The 17,174-nt window shown below is 36.0% G+C and overlaps 2 protein-coding genes across 4 annotated transcripts in view; both read left to right on the top strand.

Moving 5' to 3' along the window:
- The window catches only part of CCDC141 (coiled-coil domain containing 141), a 57,534-nt gene extending 55,668 nt beyond the window's left edge, over positions 1-1,866 (top strand). For all 3 annotated transcript variants that reach the window (XM_053982642.1, XM_053982641.1, XM_053982643.1), the window contains 4 exons: positions 111-265; positions 364-493; positions 576-741; positions 1,787-1,866. In XM_053982642.1, the coding sequence (XP_053838617.1) occupies positions 111-265; positions 364-493; positions 576-741; positions 1,787-1,841 (506 nt within the window). In that variant the 3' untranslated portion in view covers positions 1,842-1,866. The remainder of the gene's footprint in view (positions 1-110; positions 266-363; positions 494-575; positions 742-1,786) is intronic.
- An 8,700-nt stretch (positions 1,867-10,566) lies between these two features.
- The window catches only part of TTN (titin), a 236,560-nt gene continuing 229,952 nt past the window's right edge, over positions 10,567-17,174 (top strand). The window contains exons 1-5 of the mRNA XM_053983149.1: positions 10,567-10,657; positions 14,711-14,914; positions 15,549-15,836; positions 16,432-16,520; positions 16,618-16,859. Of these exons, the coding sequence (XP_053839124.1) occupies positions 10,567-10,657; positions 14,711-14,914; positions 15,549-15,836; positions 16,432-16,520; positions 16,618-16,859 (914 nt within the window). The remainder of the gene's footprint in view (positions 10,658-14,710; positions 14,915-15,548; positions 15,837-16,431; positions 16,521-16,617; positions 16,860-17,174) is intronic.

A 17,174-nucleotide genomic window follows, 5' to 3' on the forward strand; every position in this document is an offset into this window, starting at 1 on the left:
TCTCTTTGTCTTTCAATGTGATAAACTTTACCAGAACAGATTATTTTCTTCAGTTGCTTTAGCTGTGTCTTTTAAAACACAATGAATATTGATTTGATTTTTTTTTTCAGTACAAGGAAAACAGCCAAACTTCATACAAAAATTTGGGCACAGAACTCTGCAAGAAGGAGAAGATTTAATCCTGCATTGCACTATACATGGAAAGCCCAAACCACATGTCTGCTGGACAAAGGATGACATCCAAGTGGTATCTGGAGATATCAGTGTATGTTTTAATGTTCTTGAAATTTTTCTTGGGAGAAAGGTAATTTATATTGCTTTATGGTACTAATTATCCCCTATGTGTATTCTCTTGTTTTACAGATTGAGAAATTAGGAGATACCTATTACCTTTTAAAAAGAAATGTAGTCCTTGCTGATACTGGGAAATATATCTGTGTTGCCAGCAATGAAATTGGAAAGGCACACTGTTCTGCTTTCGTGACGGTGATAGGTGATTCATCCTGCCAGCTGCATGCTTTTTAGCACCCTCTTGCCTTATTACATGAGCAACTGATGTACACGTTTTGTTTCAGAGAAAAATAAACGCCCCAACACTTCCAGTGTAACTCAGGCTAAACCAGAATGTGAAGATGGATACTTTTCAGAAGAAGTTAATGTCACCACAACGGAGCTAGTACAAGCCCAGGACACACCACCTGAGAGAGAAGAAAGGCTAGTGGTTAAACATACTCCAGTAAGGTAAATTGTATCTTACTCCATGCTGCAACTTGTACTACTGCAACAACTGTAAGAACCTTAATTTAAAAAGCACACATCAAACACTTCCTAATCTATGAATTTCTACATTATGTGCATAATATGTGACTCCCTTTTTCACTTAATTCTTCATTAAAAGATGTATAATTTTTAGATCAAAGAACTAGTAATACATTAGAAAATTGAGCCTGTGTGAGGTATTTATGTTTAGTGAAATATTTTTTTGAAATCTAGTCATCTTAATCTAGATATTAAAGTAAGATTGAAGAGTTTAAAACACAGAGTATTACAGAAGTGCAAATTGATGCAGTTATGTGAAGTTTCATGAACAGAATATCTAAGCGAGTCTTATTCTGAAGAATAAGTAGCAATCCTAATAAGACAAGAACTGTTGTTGTTCATTAATTGATTAAAGATAACAATGCTTCCCACTGTGCAATTTCAGATTAAATAAATGAGATACATGAAGTCACTAATCCCTGTGACTTTCAGCACAGGATGAAATCTTGCCTCATGAATTTACATTCTGATAAAAAAGAAAGAGCATTTTTGTCTTTAAATTTCTGAGGTTTATCTATCTAGATGTAGCACAACATGTAAACATAAAGGAAAGGTTTTGCATGTGTTGATTCAAAAGCTTCGTCCTTTTCCTTGTGAGCTGCCTGCACACTTTGCTTCATGACATTGATCCCATATATTTTGTTCAGGGTTTTTTTCCATATTGCAGCTATTCCTAAGTAAAAAATGACACGGAAGATTATCATAATTTTACATAAGTCACACAGAGAATTCAGTATGATTAAAACATGTAGACTGTATGGAAAGGTTAGATTTATCCTAATTTTTTCTCTTATCTTCTGTTGTTTATAGATAGTGTCTTCTGGTCAGTAAGATGAGATTTAGAATATTTTATGTTCTCTCTGTAATCACAGTTTATTTGGTCTCTAATCTTTTATTTTCACTAGACCACAAAGAACTATGCCACCATTAAAAATATGGGCAATATTAACTGACCTTTTTCAAACAGGTTTAAAGAGAAACTCTGGTTTCAAGGAGTGCATCTTGAACTTGAGAGGCCATAAGAGATTAACTTCAATTTGAGACATGATCCCATTCTTCTGCCTGATGCAGTGGAACAGAAGATGGACTGAACTGCAAGATGCCAGATTCCTGAGCATGTTTGTGGTGTTTGCTGTGTCCATTAGTAGATATTGGCCATGGGTGAGGAACCGATGAATTTTGGGTGCTATCCAATATATATCTAAATTTTTGTTTTGTTTCTTTACAAATAAATCATTATTAAAATTCACCTGTGCACAGCATTTATTATACAGTGATTTATAATTTTGTTTGTGTTTGCTCTGGATTGTTGTACAAATCTAACAGAAGGTGATGATGGAGAAAAGAAACATTCTCCTTCAAAACTGCAGATCTCCTTGGTGATTCACTAGTATCCACTATTGTATTATTTTACAAATTCCATCAGTAGTATTAATTCTATCAATAGGTATTTCCACTAGGTACTATAGAGAATTAGGATTTAAAACAAAATTATCTCATAACTGCAGAATTCTTCAGTTTATTAAATAGAGTGTTAATTGTCATATTTCTAACAGCTTTGAGACATTTTTTGGAAGTCAGCCACCAAAAGGAGTGGTTACTTATATTAGCAAACCTTGTCTAATGCTTGCTTAGTAGCAGAAAGGTGTTCAGGAAAGAGAAGGTCTCTCAAAGTCAGCATAATAGAGAAGTCTTCCACTGCAATGCTTCTGCTTTCAGGACTAGATTAGTGTGACAATACAGTCCATTTCCAGTTGGTGCCTGCCATTGCAGTTCAAAGGAGTGGACTATGAAGTGATATTAGTGCTAGCTTCAAAGCACATTTTTACTTTAGCCAAGGACTCTTCAATAATAGAATTCCTTAAGAACCACAGTGTTTATTCAGGGTATTAAACAAGCCCTGAACTGGAACAGAATCTTTTGGATTGTAGGCCAGTCATTAGCATGACAAAGCATTAGCTTTGTCTCCATTTCTTGCATTCAGAGTTTAGGTGTGTTTTCCAATTTCTTGCAACGCTTCTTGTAGAGAAAGACAAGGACTTTTGTAGTGTCATCCACTTGAAGCATTGAAAAAAGGTAGTTAGGAAAAACTCCATTTTGGATGGCTTCTTGGCTGCCACAACAGTTAACAAAACAGTCACCCTTGCAAATAACAGTTCTTGAGCTTAATCTGTCTGATTCAGATTTTCAAAGTCCTACCTTTCTTCATTGCACTCTCAATGGCTTGGCCAACAACCCAGATACACACAGATTCCACAGGTACTGTGCAATTCCATGTTGTCCAACATTCTGTCATTCTGTATATGCACATTGATTAGACCTACTCTGGTTTTGCATACCACTGCAATGCACTAACACTTCTCACTGGGAGTAGATAGGGATTTAAGCAGTGCAGCATTTTTGTGCTTCATCCAAATAGATGTCATCTGTGCAAAACTGGCACCGAAGTAACATATTTAAGAATTGCTTAAATCATAATATTAAAACATTAGACATTTTTCTCCATCAAGATGCACTTTGGATAGCAGAAACTTAAATTTATCTTCAAGTTAAAGTACAGGCAGAGAGAGGAAATGAGCTGGAAAAAAAATATCATGTACATGTCTTCACCTGATCACATAAATCACTTGCTTGACGTTATGGAAAAGTCAGTGGCATCCTGCCCACAGAAGAGTCACAAGGCTATGTATATGTGCACATAAATAAAGTAGCTGCAGACTGAGGTACTTGCTCTGCATATTTACCCTGAATCTCTCACGGATTTTTCCAAAATGGAGTGAAGACAAGTGTCAACCATCTCACAGATCCTATGCAATTACCTTTCCCAACTAAGCCCCTGGTTTGCATGTGTTCTTTAGATTTAGACATATCATAGAAAATACAGTGTTTCTAACTGTACTCACATTCAGAGGACTGAAAAAGTACATATCAGATGTCCATCCCCTTCTTCCCCCCAAATTATAAACTCCCTAAAATTAAGGTTCTTTTCTCAGCTGGAACCTTTTAGTATGGCATATATGATTTCCTATTTAGAAATTAATTCTGCAAAAATGAAAGTGTAGAATTCAATGCTTGCTGATCTTGGATGCTCATCAAATTAAGTGTATTGGGTTCTTTTTGCTTTTCCTTGTTTGTTAGACTATGAGAAAAAAATTAATATTTGAGGGGTTTTCCTCTAGATTCACAAAACATAACTCAGGAAAAAAGAGTTTTAATGTTTCTTTAAATAATACATGGGGCAAACCAGAAATCTGTGTATCTGTTCTTACGGTTTTCTTACAAAATAGTATAAAGTGGTATTTATAAATAAATAAAGATCTATCAACTTTCTTTGGCCAATGAGTAACACAGCTATTGCTTCAAGTGTTCCCAGAGAATGGATCCATTACGAAAAATGGTGTGTCTTTTCATTTTACAAATCATAGATCTCCACAGATTTGTTAAAAGGTTTCCAAAATTGATGAAATATGTGTACATAGCATCTATTAAATGCTAAGGACTGCCTCAATATTAGATAAAACTTATTCCCAGTACAACGAAGTTAATTACTGTTTTGTGGAAGGAAATGGAACACTTAATCACTATGTTCTTTACTCTGAGTGCAGGTTTTGTTAGTAGGGCCTGCTCTCTAAGGTGAAGTGCTGAGAAGGCAAATCTTTTTCTTTCTTCCTTGTTCCATGTATGTAAATGTATGAGGAGGTACATAAAGAAATAATATACAAGGAAAATTTGTCAAAATTGACACCTATAAATCTCCTTCGGTATTTCAAAGGAGATGATATAAGTGAGTCCTATCAACATGAAGTTAGTGAATAGGAACCCTGATAATGCGCAGTTTCCAGTAAGTTGTTCCCACATGAAACAGATAAAATAATTTCAAAACTCACTTAGTGCCTTAGTTTTATTTTCTATGTTGGAAGCAATTTTCTATGTTGAAAGTGCCTTCTTCAGAAACAGTTTTTTGCAAGCAGGTTTTAGTTTGCATTGAAAAAGGTTGATGTATCTTACATGTTCGATTACAGTGGCTCAGATAAGAATCATAAACACCTTAAAAGGCAGCAGCCTTTCAAAAGCCAGTTGCAGCACACAAACATGGATATTCTTCTGCATGCAATTCAATTTGTATTTCTAGGTTCTGTATTTAAGGTTCTAAAGCTTTTCTTACAAAGTACTGTTTGTAGTATTAGCAGGGAAAGAGAAGTTGATAAGAGTGGTGGAATGTGATTTGATTTTAAGTCAGGATTTAGTGGTTTAACAGTTTAGAATTTTTTAGCTATTTCTAAGCTTTAAGAAAGTGGGTGGGAGAAGGGAAAGTAATTTTTTTCTAAAGTATACTTGGAAAACTGGAAATTAAACAAGAATATAATATATCAATATATCTTGGGTTCTGTTTTGTTGGTTCTATAAGGATGTAGGACAGCATTTTTTCAGTGAGAAGTTTTATGTGAAGTTCTATTTCATGATTCTCTTGGTTTGCATAGTTGATCGGAGGAGGGAGTAAAATGACAATAGTAAATGAAAGGAGATATAATAGTTATTGTATAGGAATGAATGGAAGTGAGAAGGGAGACAGCAAAAATGGAAGGAGCGAAGGGAATGGGAAAGGCACTTGGTTTATTTACACAGTTGGTAAATTGGCATTTGTAGATAGACTAAGGGACCAGGTAAGAAAGCAGGATTTATGTTACGTTGGGTATGCAGCTACTGCAGAGTATGCTGGTGGTACAACACCAGTAGTGTTTAACAAATAATGAACAACAGTAAAGATCATGAATTTTTTTTTAAGTATTAGGAAATTCCTCTCAAAAAGCACAGTAAAAATTTGCTTAGATGGCACTTTGAAATTTTGAGTGTTCAAGAAGAATGACTTTTGTCTTTAAATTCTGACTAGAGTCTTCAGCTTTCAAGGCATCTTCATGTGGGCCTTATTAAAGCAGCTCCATGGATCAAGTCATTAGTATATTATAATTAATCAAAGTGATTCACACAGAGATTGCAGGTGTCCACACCACAATGTTTCACTGTGTTAAATATCACCTGCTACTCCTTAAATGTGTTGTGGCCTACAATGTACTACATGTACTAAACATTGGCAATATAGAGTTTATAATTCAAGCAGTAGCAGACTGAAACAGATGTTGAAATTTTCATAACTATCCCTAGCTTAAATGTCTTTCTGACAAAAAAGTCTTCTTCATTATCTGGATCTGATTTTTGTTTGATGCTGGAGCAAAGAAATAATGTCATTTTTTACCAGCAGTGTCTTAGCTACACAGTAAGACTGAAGTCATCCTTCTGATTTTTCTTGTGAGTACACTATCTGACACAAAGCATGTAGAAATCATGTGATATCAATGTGACAGAAGGCATATGGGATAAGTAATTTATATTTCCTTGAAGATGAGATAAATATTCCACTGTTCTGAAATTTCTTTTCTGTATTTAAAGCAAAATATTGAGAAGGTATAAACTTTTGTTGGAATGGAAACAGATGTTTAGAAGCAAATGTAAAAGTTAAAAAAAAAGAAGGAATTTATTTTTTAAAATACAACATATTTGAATTTGAATGCAGGAAATTTTTCCCCTTGTAACTTATTATTTTTATCGGTCATTGTTGACTTGATGGAAATAGAAATATATGAAGTTCTGACCATCTCAAAACTTCAAAAGTGACAGGTTTTATACTTCTGTCATTTAAAAATGATAATATGTTCATAAACTTTGTAATTTTTGATTTGATTTAGGCATCATCATTAAGCTGGCTGCATTTTTTAAGTTTGCAAATACTAGCCTCTGTTTTTCTTCAAGTTTGAATTTTCACTATTTAAGTGTTTAACTACAGAGAAAAACATCTATTTGCTAATTTAGAAGGCCTCTGTTTAGAAATAGACACTTTATACCCTTTACACAAGTTTCTTTGGACATTTTTGATAATTTTTTTTAATACAAGCTAGCTTGAGCTCCCCCTCATTGCATAGAATTGCATTTGCATACGTCTTGTACAGAGTGATTAGGGTCTCTGAAATCTATTTGCAACAAGAAATTAAAAATGAGCTGTAGTACTCTGACTTTCAGCCACTGTGAGAGTTCAGGTAGTACCAGCACAGAGACTGCTCCTCCAGTTTGTGTTGCTGTTGGTACTGCTGCATGCCAAAAGTAGCCATGAAGTTGCCATCTTATTTGACTTTCAGTTCAAATCTCTGAATTTATTTTATGAGATTGCAGCAATATGTAGTTTCTTATTTCTTTCAGATCTGCAAACTATAACATTAGGACTCTCCTTCAGGAATCATAGCAGTGAAACTCTCCCTCTCTCTCCTTGGCATTTTCTGCCTCTCTTGCTGGAGGTTTCCTTCAGGTTGTTTTCAAACACAAGTGCAGCTGATAGCACAAAATTCCAATCTGTGTTTATTTATCTGGGTGTTCTCAGGGAGGTCCTTTTCGATGTGGAACTTGGTAACCCGCAGACTGAAGTCCTCTTTTACCAAACCAGCTAAGCACACGTTTGATTTTAAGCAAGCAATTTTAAGTAGTCTGATGTGCCAGTTATGTGCTCAAAGAGTTTGCTAGATAGGCAGGAATAGAAACAGGCTGATGAGGTGGTGTGGTAAAACACCTCCCATTCCAGCCATAAACAAGAATAGTCTAACTCTGATGTCTGTTTCAGAAGCAACCTCTCTAAAGGCACAATTAGCTGCGTAGTGACAAAGCTGGGCTACTGAAGTTCACAAACCAGTATGCTTTCCATGGTCTGAGGTCTGCACAAAGCCTACACAGGTCCAGAAAAAAGCTGTTAGACTTAAAATCTTCTTTCTTAAAAATGACAGTATTTGTCCGTGTTAATTCACTTTCACAAAATTTGTGTTTCTGCACATTTTATGCTACTGTTTGTTATGCTTAACTGCTTGGAACATCCAACAGAAAAATTGTGAAGGAAACAAAAACAACCCTAGAGAAACAAATCTATATATTACCAAACACAATTTCAGAATTCGAAATTATTGGAAAAAAGGTAGTTTAAATGGTGTATTCCAGTAGTGTGCAGCCACTTGTCTGAGCTCAGCTAACTTATTTAGCCTGGTGATTGACATATGCATTTGGTGTGGCTTCTTGGATGTTTTATAATGAAAGAAAGTAAGACTGAATCTCACTTGTCCATATGCCCTGCTAAAATGCTTTTTATTTTTTCTTTGCCTTGTGATTGTGAATTAGGAAATTTGCTATGTAAACTGTACTTGGTAAACTAAATTGAATTATAAATCAAAAGCTTTGGAACGGCTGAGGTTTCCTCAGTGAATCCCTTTTGTGCCTCCAAAATTAGCATTGTCAATCAAAACCAACAGGTGGTGTATGGTTACAGAGAGTGAATCCCCTCTCACAAGAAACTTTCTTTCAGGAAACCAATCAGAACTGGCACTGACATGATGAGGCAGACGTGTCAGCAGAGCTGGGGTATATAAAGTGAAACAACTATGTTAGCACTTCTGAGCAGTCGTGCATTCCCCGCCTCGCCTCGGGTGTAGGGATTGCAAAAAAACAAAACTACACTGTCAAGACTGTGTAGTTTTGTTTTTATGATTAGAGGCTCTTCAATTCTCATGCTGGGATTGTCTAAAAAAATCTTACTCTGGATAAGGACGTCGTTCAAGAAGATTTCGTTGGGCTTAGCCCACTCTTGCAGGCACTTTGAGAGATCAGGTTAGTAGCATGTTTCTACTGGTGTAATAAGTGTTTTATCAGTCATTAATAATTCTGATACAATCTATTATTTATAAATATTCTCACAGGGGGTTGTAGATTTCAGGGTATAGACATGAAACATTTAAATTCTCTGTCAAGATTATAGGCTTAATTTTTGGAGTTAGCTATGATAACTCTCAGCAAAAAGGCTTTTTTTCAGTGTATTTCATTGCTAAAGACCACATAAATTGATATTTTAAAAGTGCATGGAAACATGTGCTTAACTTTAAAACTCCTTTCTGTTGGGAGTGTTCAAGGTTATGCTGCTGAGAGATAAACTGAGAAGCTCCAAGAATAGCTCTGATAAAATGCACATGGTATCAGCTAAGTGCTGATGACTTTTTAAGGAAAACAACTGCTAAGGTATCAGTTACACGGCAGCTCTGGAACACTTGTCTGCTGTCATTCATGGCTGCGAAGGTTATTTCTGGAACATGACATTTTAGATGCATACTTTCAATTCTAATTATACAAGAAGCCTTATAAGATCAGATCTTCATCACCAGAATTTGCTTGGACAAAGAAATATAGAAACTTTATGGGATCTCAATGGAAATTCTTCTTAATTAAGTTATTTCTGATCTGTTCTGGAAACTATATATATATATATATATGTGAGGTTTCATAATGTTTAATTGTATTGTAAAATTATTCCCATTTATTTTAGCTGACCTTCAAAACATAGTCATAACTGAACCTGAAAATCCCAATTCAATACCCAGTTCTGTACTTATGCTCTTATTGCATGTATGCATCAGGCCCTGATTTCTATGAAGGAGCCCATGTAATGAAGAATTTTCACCCCTGTGAGAGGTGGAATAAATTTGACTCATAGTGAAAAAAACTTCACTTTCTCATTTTTAATTTAAGCTTGGGACTGTCAGGCACAAGAGCAAAAGTAAACGGTAGTAAATATGTAAGTTTGCCTTGAAGTATTGTGGGATTAACCCCTGTTTGTTGATACCAGATATGTACTGAGTGAAAATTTTTAGTGAGAAAAAATGTAACTTTAATGGATGTATGATAATATTAAGAAGATAATAGCCACCTTTTTATAAACTGCACAATTCAACATCAGTTAATAAATAGGTCATGCAAATATAAAATATCAACACACAAGCTTTTCTAGTGTCAGTGTTATTTCAAAGTAGGATCTTGTGGTATAGCAAGAAAAAGCAAACTTTCTTTCAGACTTCACATGGCTTTGCAGTTGTTCAAGCCATCAGTGTCAGTGGCTACTTTATATCCTAGCTCACATTTCGAAGGTGGCTGTCCTCCCATATTCAAAATTCCACTGAGATACTCTCTAAGAAAGAGGAGAATTTTATCTGCATCTTTAATACCTATATGCTTCTGTAAAGTGAAATTATACAGTACTTACAGAGTGCTTTTAAAATAGAGTCTTTTGGTATTTTTGGCATTATTGCATTATTAATAATGCAACATTCAATAATATTATTATTTATTATTAATAATTTATTATTAATGCATTATTTGCATTATTAAGCTAAATACATTGTAGACTTCCACATTTCTTTCAACTGCTTCTTAGTGACCCAGTTGTCTTGTCATTGCAGAATGCAAATATTTTGCACTAGCAAAATATTTTTTTAAATTATACAGGGTAATTTTTTCCTGTCAGATAAAACAAGTTAGTAGACAAAGAGAGACAGCCTGAATGACCTATGGAAGGTCACACAATGAGTCAAGCAGAATTGTGTCTCCTGCTGCATACTTGCAATGCCAAAGCACAGCTCCAGTGAATATAATGGTTTCCCATCCAATTCAGCCAAGCATGTTCCAAGAATAATTTGCTGTACAAATTTGTCAAAACCCACAATCTTTTAATTTCACCAGGTCGTTCTGATGTAAAACTGAGAAGAGTAAATTCTTCAGAGAATAGTTACATATATTCTTAAAATCTTGCAATAAGTGTGTGGATATAATAACATTTCCACCATTGATATCTAATTATGGGGTTTTTTTGCTTGCAGAGTGCCTGTAAAGATGACGACGAAAGCACCAACATTTACACAGCCGTTACAAAGTGTTGTGGCACTGGAGGGTAGTGCCGCAACCTTTGAGGCTCATATTAGTGGTAAGGTTTTGATTCATTCTTCCAAGATTTGTTATTGTTTAGCACTAATTTATTTGCTAATGTGTATGCTAAGAAAAATGATGACACTTTTCATAGATCATAATCTGGTATGAATGGGTAAAAATGAGTGCTGAAATATGGATATATATCCATATTATACAGTGCTGAACAGCCGCTTTAAATGTATATGCATAAAAATGCATACTGTGCTAATAAGGGAACTTCATGTGGCTGCAGAAAGAATAATCTCATTTGGATAACGACTGGGCAGAATTAGAAGTCAGGGTGCAAAAAGCAGGGCTTATGCTAGTTCTTCCAAGACCTTTTGTTAAGCTTTACTCTAGCTAAGCTGTATTTCTGCTTCCCATGTCCTTAAGTTTACCTAATTCCAGATTTCTAGGCGGGGGATTAAAAGCACAAAATCTAGGGACAACTGGCCACTGAATAGGGCAGAAAACCCTAGTATGCTGAAAAATAGATGTGTATGGTGATCATGATGGTAGCACAAGGCTAGATTAATATAATTCGAGTTGCCCGTGCAATTTAAAGGTACTATGCAATTTAAAAGATACTTGATTTCTCCAGTCTACATAGTACTCAAACACTCCATCTTGTCCAAAACACCAAGAAAAACCCTGAGATAGCGTTACCAGAGACCCAACACCCTGTTCTAAGAGACCCAACACCCTGCTCTAAGTGTCTCTGACCTCGGCAGTGACTAAGGAGAAATGACACGTGTTCCTGCTGGTGGAATTATATTGTCTTACAGGCATTAGCAATGTGATGATCCACATACCATAAAGCACTACTCAGATGCTCTGTGACAGGTGCAAACACATGATCTGTGCAACTATAAAGATCTCTGACATCTATGGTCCATGCATTTCATCCCTTGGTCCCTTTGCATAACACTGGCTCACACAAGGCATTTGACCATGTTCTGCAGTCTCCATCTGTGACATTTTTTCATGGCATGTTCTATTATTTGGCCCTTATTCTTCAGTTAATTGCCCTGTTTTTCTCTTCTTGCCTCTACACTGTAAATCTTCTGTGAAAATTTTTTCCACTTTTACAATAATTATTATTACTATGAATACCTAAAAATATCATCAGAAAAAGTTAGGATGCCAGTATTATTATTCAATGTGTGATTTTGGCTAATTTCACTTTGTGATATTATGGAGTGCTTGGGAGGGGAACTTGATTTCTTACTAAGTGAAGATACAGCAGTATTTCCAATAGCATATGCCATATCTGTATGTTAGTCTCAAATACCTTGTGAGCCAACCTCTTGTTAGGTTTTATTCACATTGTGAGATTCTGGTATATCCTTCCTGCCCTAAAAACATCCTCTAGGTTTGAAAGATCTGACAGTAGCTTGACATTTAATTTTCCACAGCATAAAAAACAGGAAAGGTTTTTACTATAACTAATTGCATAAATAAAGGACTACACAGCTTTATCCTGCTGTAATGTCTACCCTTTCTATCTGTCATGAATTATTGTGTGTTTAAAAATCAGATTTTTTCTCCAATAACACTGGTCCATTATATACAGGTCAAGTATTAATACAGAGCAACAGTACAAGTGTGAAGAGCTCAGTTAATCTGAGAGTATCAAGAAGAGCTTAGCAACCACCTGAGATGTAATTTTGCTGTGTGTAAACTAGAACAAATGAACTGTGCTGCTGTATTAGAAGGTGAATTAAGTGTCATATTACAAAGGGATGATATCAGATGAATATACCCAGCATGTAACACAAAGCACAGAACACACAAGCCCTGTTATTAAAAGCAGCAAATGCCAGAACACCTAGGACACTCTCACAGGGGGAGTCCTACTGGGTCACCAGTCACTGAGTCATGAGACAAGAAAGTCAGAAGTGTTGCTGGCATTAGAACTGTGCCAAGCTCATGTCTCCACAGTACTGATCGAGTCTGAATTTTTTCATAAAGAATTAACCTGTGCACTGCTTACCTTTCTTGAACTGGTATTTTCAGGTATTACCCAGTGCAAAACAGCCTTTACATAGAGCTTGTTTTTGAAAGCAGCACACAGATCATACACAAGTTGGCAGTCCCTCTCACATCATTGTCAGGAGAATCTTAATGAATTCAATTAATTAAGTGGTGAATTTGAGGCACTTCAGGTCGATTTTCTTCTTTTTGGTATTAAAGTTCAAAAAACTTTAAGGACAGTTTTTAAATGGAAAACAATTGCCTAATCAGTAACAGTCAAATCATAGTGTATTTGGGACATGTAGAAGTAAAACCCTATTCCATATAGACCAGGCACATATATCTATAATTTAAGTTAGATCATACCTAGCTCTGTGACCTGTGACTAGCAGAGTGCTAGTAAATTGTGAAGTTGAGTTTTTAATATAAACTTGGGCTCAGATTTCTGAAATGGCTTTTAGCTTTAGATCCCTTGTACACAGCAATTTGAGACATCATAATAGACTCAATTTTAAAAGTGCAGTCCTTTTTCAACCTGCCACAGAAACTCCAATTTTTACTAATCATCATATAATACCACCACAAGAAAATAGAACTTTTGACAATGTTTCAAGAAATTCTCTACTAAGGACATATTTTGGGGAGCTGCCTAGCTTAAAACATTTTTAAACTAATTTTCACAAATATTGAAGACATATAGTTCTGAATGAAATCACTGGGGTCTGCTGCATACTCTAAGTTTATGATGATAATGCCCAATGTTCCCTACACCAATAGCACAAAGTTGAATTATACCATCCCATCAGGACTGTTTGATAACTTCCATCTGTGAAATTAACAATGCTTAAATGTACTTTTACCCTTTTGATTTCTAATCCTCCCTAAAACTGTCCACTGTTTCTTTCTCTGTGTGTGTGTGTGTGTTCCATTTTAAATTTCTCTAAATATCAGTGCTTTACTGTGAATAAGATTTTAAACTTACCTAACCAAGTCTGATGGGACTGCAGTGAACCAGTGAAAGCCTCAATCTACATATCAGCTTCTCTTTCACTTTAGTCTCATACAGTCATTTTCCTTGCACATCAAATTCCCTAATAATTTATTCAGTTTATAGGAAGGTTACTCTAGAAAGGAAGAAGAATTTGTGCACCTGGGGTTTTCCAAACCACAGACATTAGAACTGGGAAAATTAATTCATCTGTAAATGCAGTCTCAGTTCTCTTTCCTTAGCCCCCATGCAGCACAACTGGTCATTTGTGTTGAGTGGAGATATACACGGTGAGTTTGGGAGGATTTTAATTTTGAAGAAATTATGTTCTAGAACTACAAAACAGACTTTGAGCTGGAACTGTCTCCTTAAATTACCTGTTTTCCTTATGGGGTTCATATAAGAATTTTAGAAGAGAATTTCTGCAGGCAATCTAAAATCACCATTTAAAGCCAAAAATCAGCTGTCATTAAAACTGATTTTTTTCTGACCCAAAGACTCTTGCTCATGACCCTGACAAAAAAGAATAATATATTTGAACAACAGTTGATTCCAGATGACTGCTGTTGATCAAACTCAAAAATTCCAGAAGAAAGAAATTAAAACCCCCCAAACTTTGCTAGCATTTGTTTTTAATGTCTACAACAGCCACTTTTTCTGTCACTTCATTTTCTAGCATTAGAACATATGCTTCATTTGGTTAGAAGTACTGATCTTTATATTATCTCCAGGCTATTGGACTGGATAAATATGCTAGCAATAAGCAGTCTTACTTAGATACTAGCAAATGCATTTTTAAAATACCTCACATTAATTAATTCATCCTCCTCATGATTTTGATGGACTTCTATTTCTTAGTAAGATTGCTAAACTCTAGAGTTTTCTCATTATTCAAATGGTTTACTAAACTCAGGAGCCAGTGCAGCTGCCCTATTGCTCTGTGCATTTTAGAGTCCTTTCTAAAACCAAATTTCTTTGCCACTGTGGCACAGGACATATATCTGCGCCTATGGCATTATGCTCCACTGCAACTGTGTATGCATGGTAATTTTTTATGTCTGGCATTTCATAATGTCTTGATCTCCATTTGTCTTCCTTTTTCTGTAGGTTTCCCAGTTCCTGAGGTGAACTGGTTTCGGGATGGCCAGGTTCTCTCTGCTGCAACTCTGCCCGGTGTGCAGATCTCGTTTAGTGATGGCCGCGCTAGACTGGTGATCCCCACCGTGACAGAAGCCAACAGCGGGAGATACACTGTGCAAGCCACCAATGGATCTGGGCAAGCGACTAGTACTGCTGAGCTGCTTGTCACAGGTACACAGCAGCCAAAGAAAGGCACCTCTCTCTGCCTGCTAGCAGTGCGAGGGAGATTTTCACATAATGAAATAGTTCAGATTTCAAGTACATTATATTCAAGTGCAAAAAATAGCAAACCACATTTCTTTTCCTAAAGCAGTCTAGAACTCAGCATGTGTCTCACCAGGAATGTCTAACAGTATCCTTTACATTTTACCTGTATAAAGTTTAATCTTGATCTTGCAAATTCATATTCATGATTACAAGCTTCTGGCTCAGCCCTTATACATGTAGCTCCTTAAGGTCTGTCATGCTGGCTACATTGAAATTGCCCATAAGAGGATGGAGCCATTAATGATATCTAATGGTATCAATGATATTTAACAGAATAAGTCACATAAAGGGCCATATCGAGAGACTGTGCTTAATGCCTATGGTTACCAGCAATGTGTCTGTAATTCTAGAAACATTTGCAATCATAGGTGTAATCAAAAATAATATTTTGAACATTTCAGAAGGTACTATAATCTGTCAGTAGCATGTGAAGAAGAAATAGACCTCACGCACTTCTAATAATGAAAGTATTTAGTACTTGCCATTCTTTTTAACAGACACTATTGTTTTTCTATTTACTTCTTCAATAAAAATGCAGCTGCAACAGCACCACCAAACTTCTCACAACGGCTACAGAGCATGACTGCAAGACAGGGAAGTCAAGTTCGACTTGACGTGAGAGTGACTGGAATCCCTACACCTGTGGTGAAGTTCTATCGGGATGGAGTAGAAATTAAAAGTTCCCCCGATTTTAAAATTTTACAAGAAGGAGACCTTTACAGCTTAATAATTGCAGAAGCATATCCTGAAGACTCCGGCACCTATTCCGTAAATGCCACAAATAGTGTGGGACGTGCTACTTCAACAGCTGAATTGCTAATTCAAGGTAACAGAGCTGAAGTTGCAGGCCATAAAAATCAGAGCATTAATAGTAGTGGTGTAATATGCACCACTTCATTGCAGTTATATCAACAAGTTAATTTATAATTTCTTTCTCAAGAGTTATTAACTTGCTGTAAAAAAAGCAGCGTCTTTGATGAAATTTGCCAAAGATTTTTGTCTGAGATTCAAACAGGCCTTTTCTCCGGAATGGGTCTTCCTTAAGGAGAGGATATAGTTGATGGAAAAAGTGTGGGATACCTTGAGTTGTTTTCATTTTGGTCTGTAAATCTCTCAAAGTTTTATTTGTAAGTTGGCTTTGATAGAATAGAGATATTAGACTGCATAGCTGTACGTGGTCTTGCGAAGGAGGCTGGTAAGGATGAAGAGAGTTCTTAGGGAATTGTGGCAGGGAAACATGCTACCCAGAGCAGTCTTGCTTGGATTTTACCTCAGTCAGGCTTAGAGACTCTGTAATCATTTTAGATCCAGGACTGATATGAAGAATCTACAATTAATGTATTTTGTATTCCTTTGATTTTTGTTGCCATATTCTTATTATTTGATTGTTACAATTCTTCTGACCATGTTTCTTTCAAAAGGCGAGGAAGAAGCCGTTCCTGCTAAAAAGACAAAGACAATTGTTTCGACTGCTCAGATTTCACAAACAAGACAAGCCAGAATCGAAAAGGTATAATTTTCAAAAACAAAGCAGGTATGGCTAAAATGTGGAGGATTACTTCTACAGTCCCTCACCCTAGTTTTCCGTTTCTTGTTTTTCATTGCAGAAGACTGAAGCCCACTTTGATGCCAGATCACTTACAAGTGTTGAAATGGTTATAGAAGGTGCAACTACCCAACAGCTCCCACACAAGGCACCTCCACGAATGCCTCCTAGACCTACATCAAAATCACCAACCCCGACAACTGCTGCAAAAGCACAAATGGCACGACAGCAATCACCATCGCCCGTTAGACAATCACCATCACCTGTAAGACATGTCAGAGCACCAACACCTTCACCAGTAAGGTAAAATTACTATTCTTTTGGGCAATATTGCTTTTGGAATCACTTTTACACATGAAAGTAATGCTGTAGAATGAGAGCACAGTATAAAATGAAAGGATGCATCGACTTATTAATGACTGATTTTTTTTCTCTGATGGTGAGCTGTAATGTGCTATATTTGCCACTGCTATATAAGTGTGGGTCATCAATGTAGACTTCTATCCCCTATTGTAGAAAATCCCATTTGATTGCTCTACATAGAGCCAAAGTAGCACTCACAGCTCAATTTCAAGATGAAACAGAAAAAAACAGTAAAGCAGTTGGATCTTGATTATT

The sequence above is a fragment of the Vidua macroura genome, chromosome 7, assembly GCF_024509145.1.
Source record: "Vidua macroura isolate BioBank_ID:100142 chromosome 7, ASM2450914v1, whole genome shotgun sequence".
NCBI classification, from domain to species: Eukaryota; Metazoa; Chordata; class Aves; order Passeriformes; family Viduidae; genus Vidua; species Vidua macroura.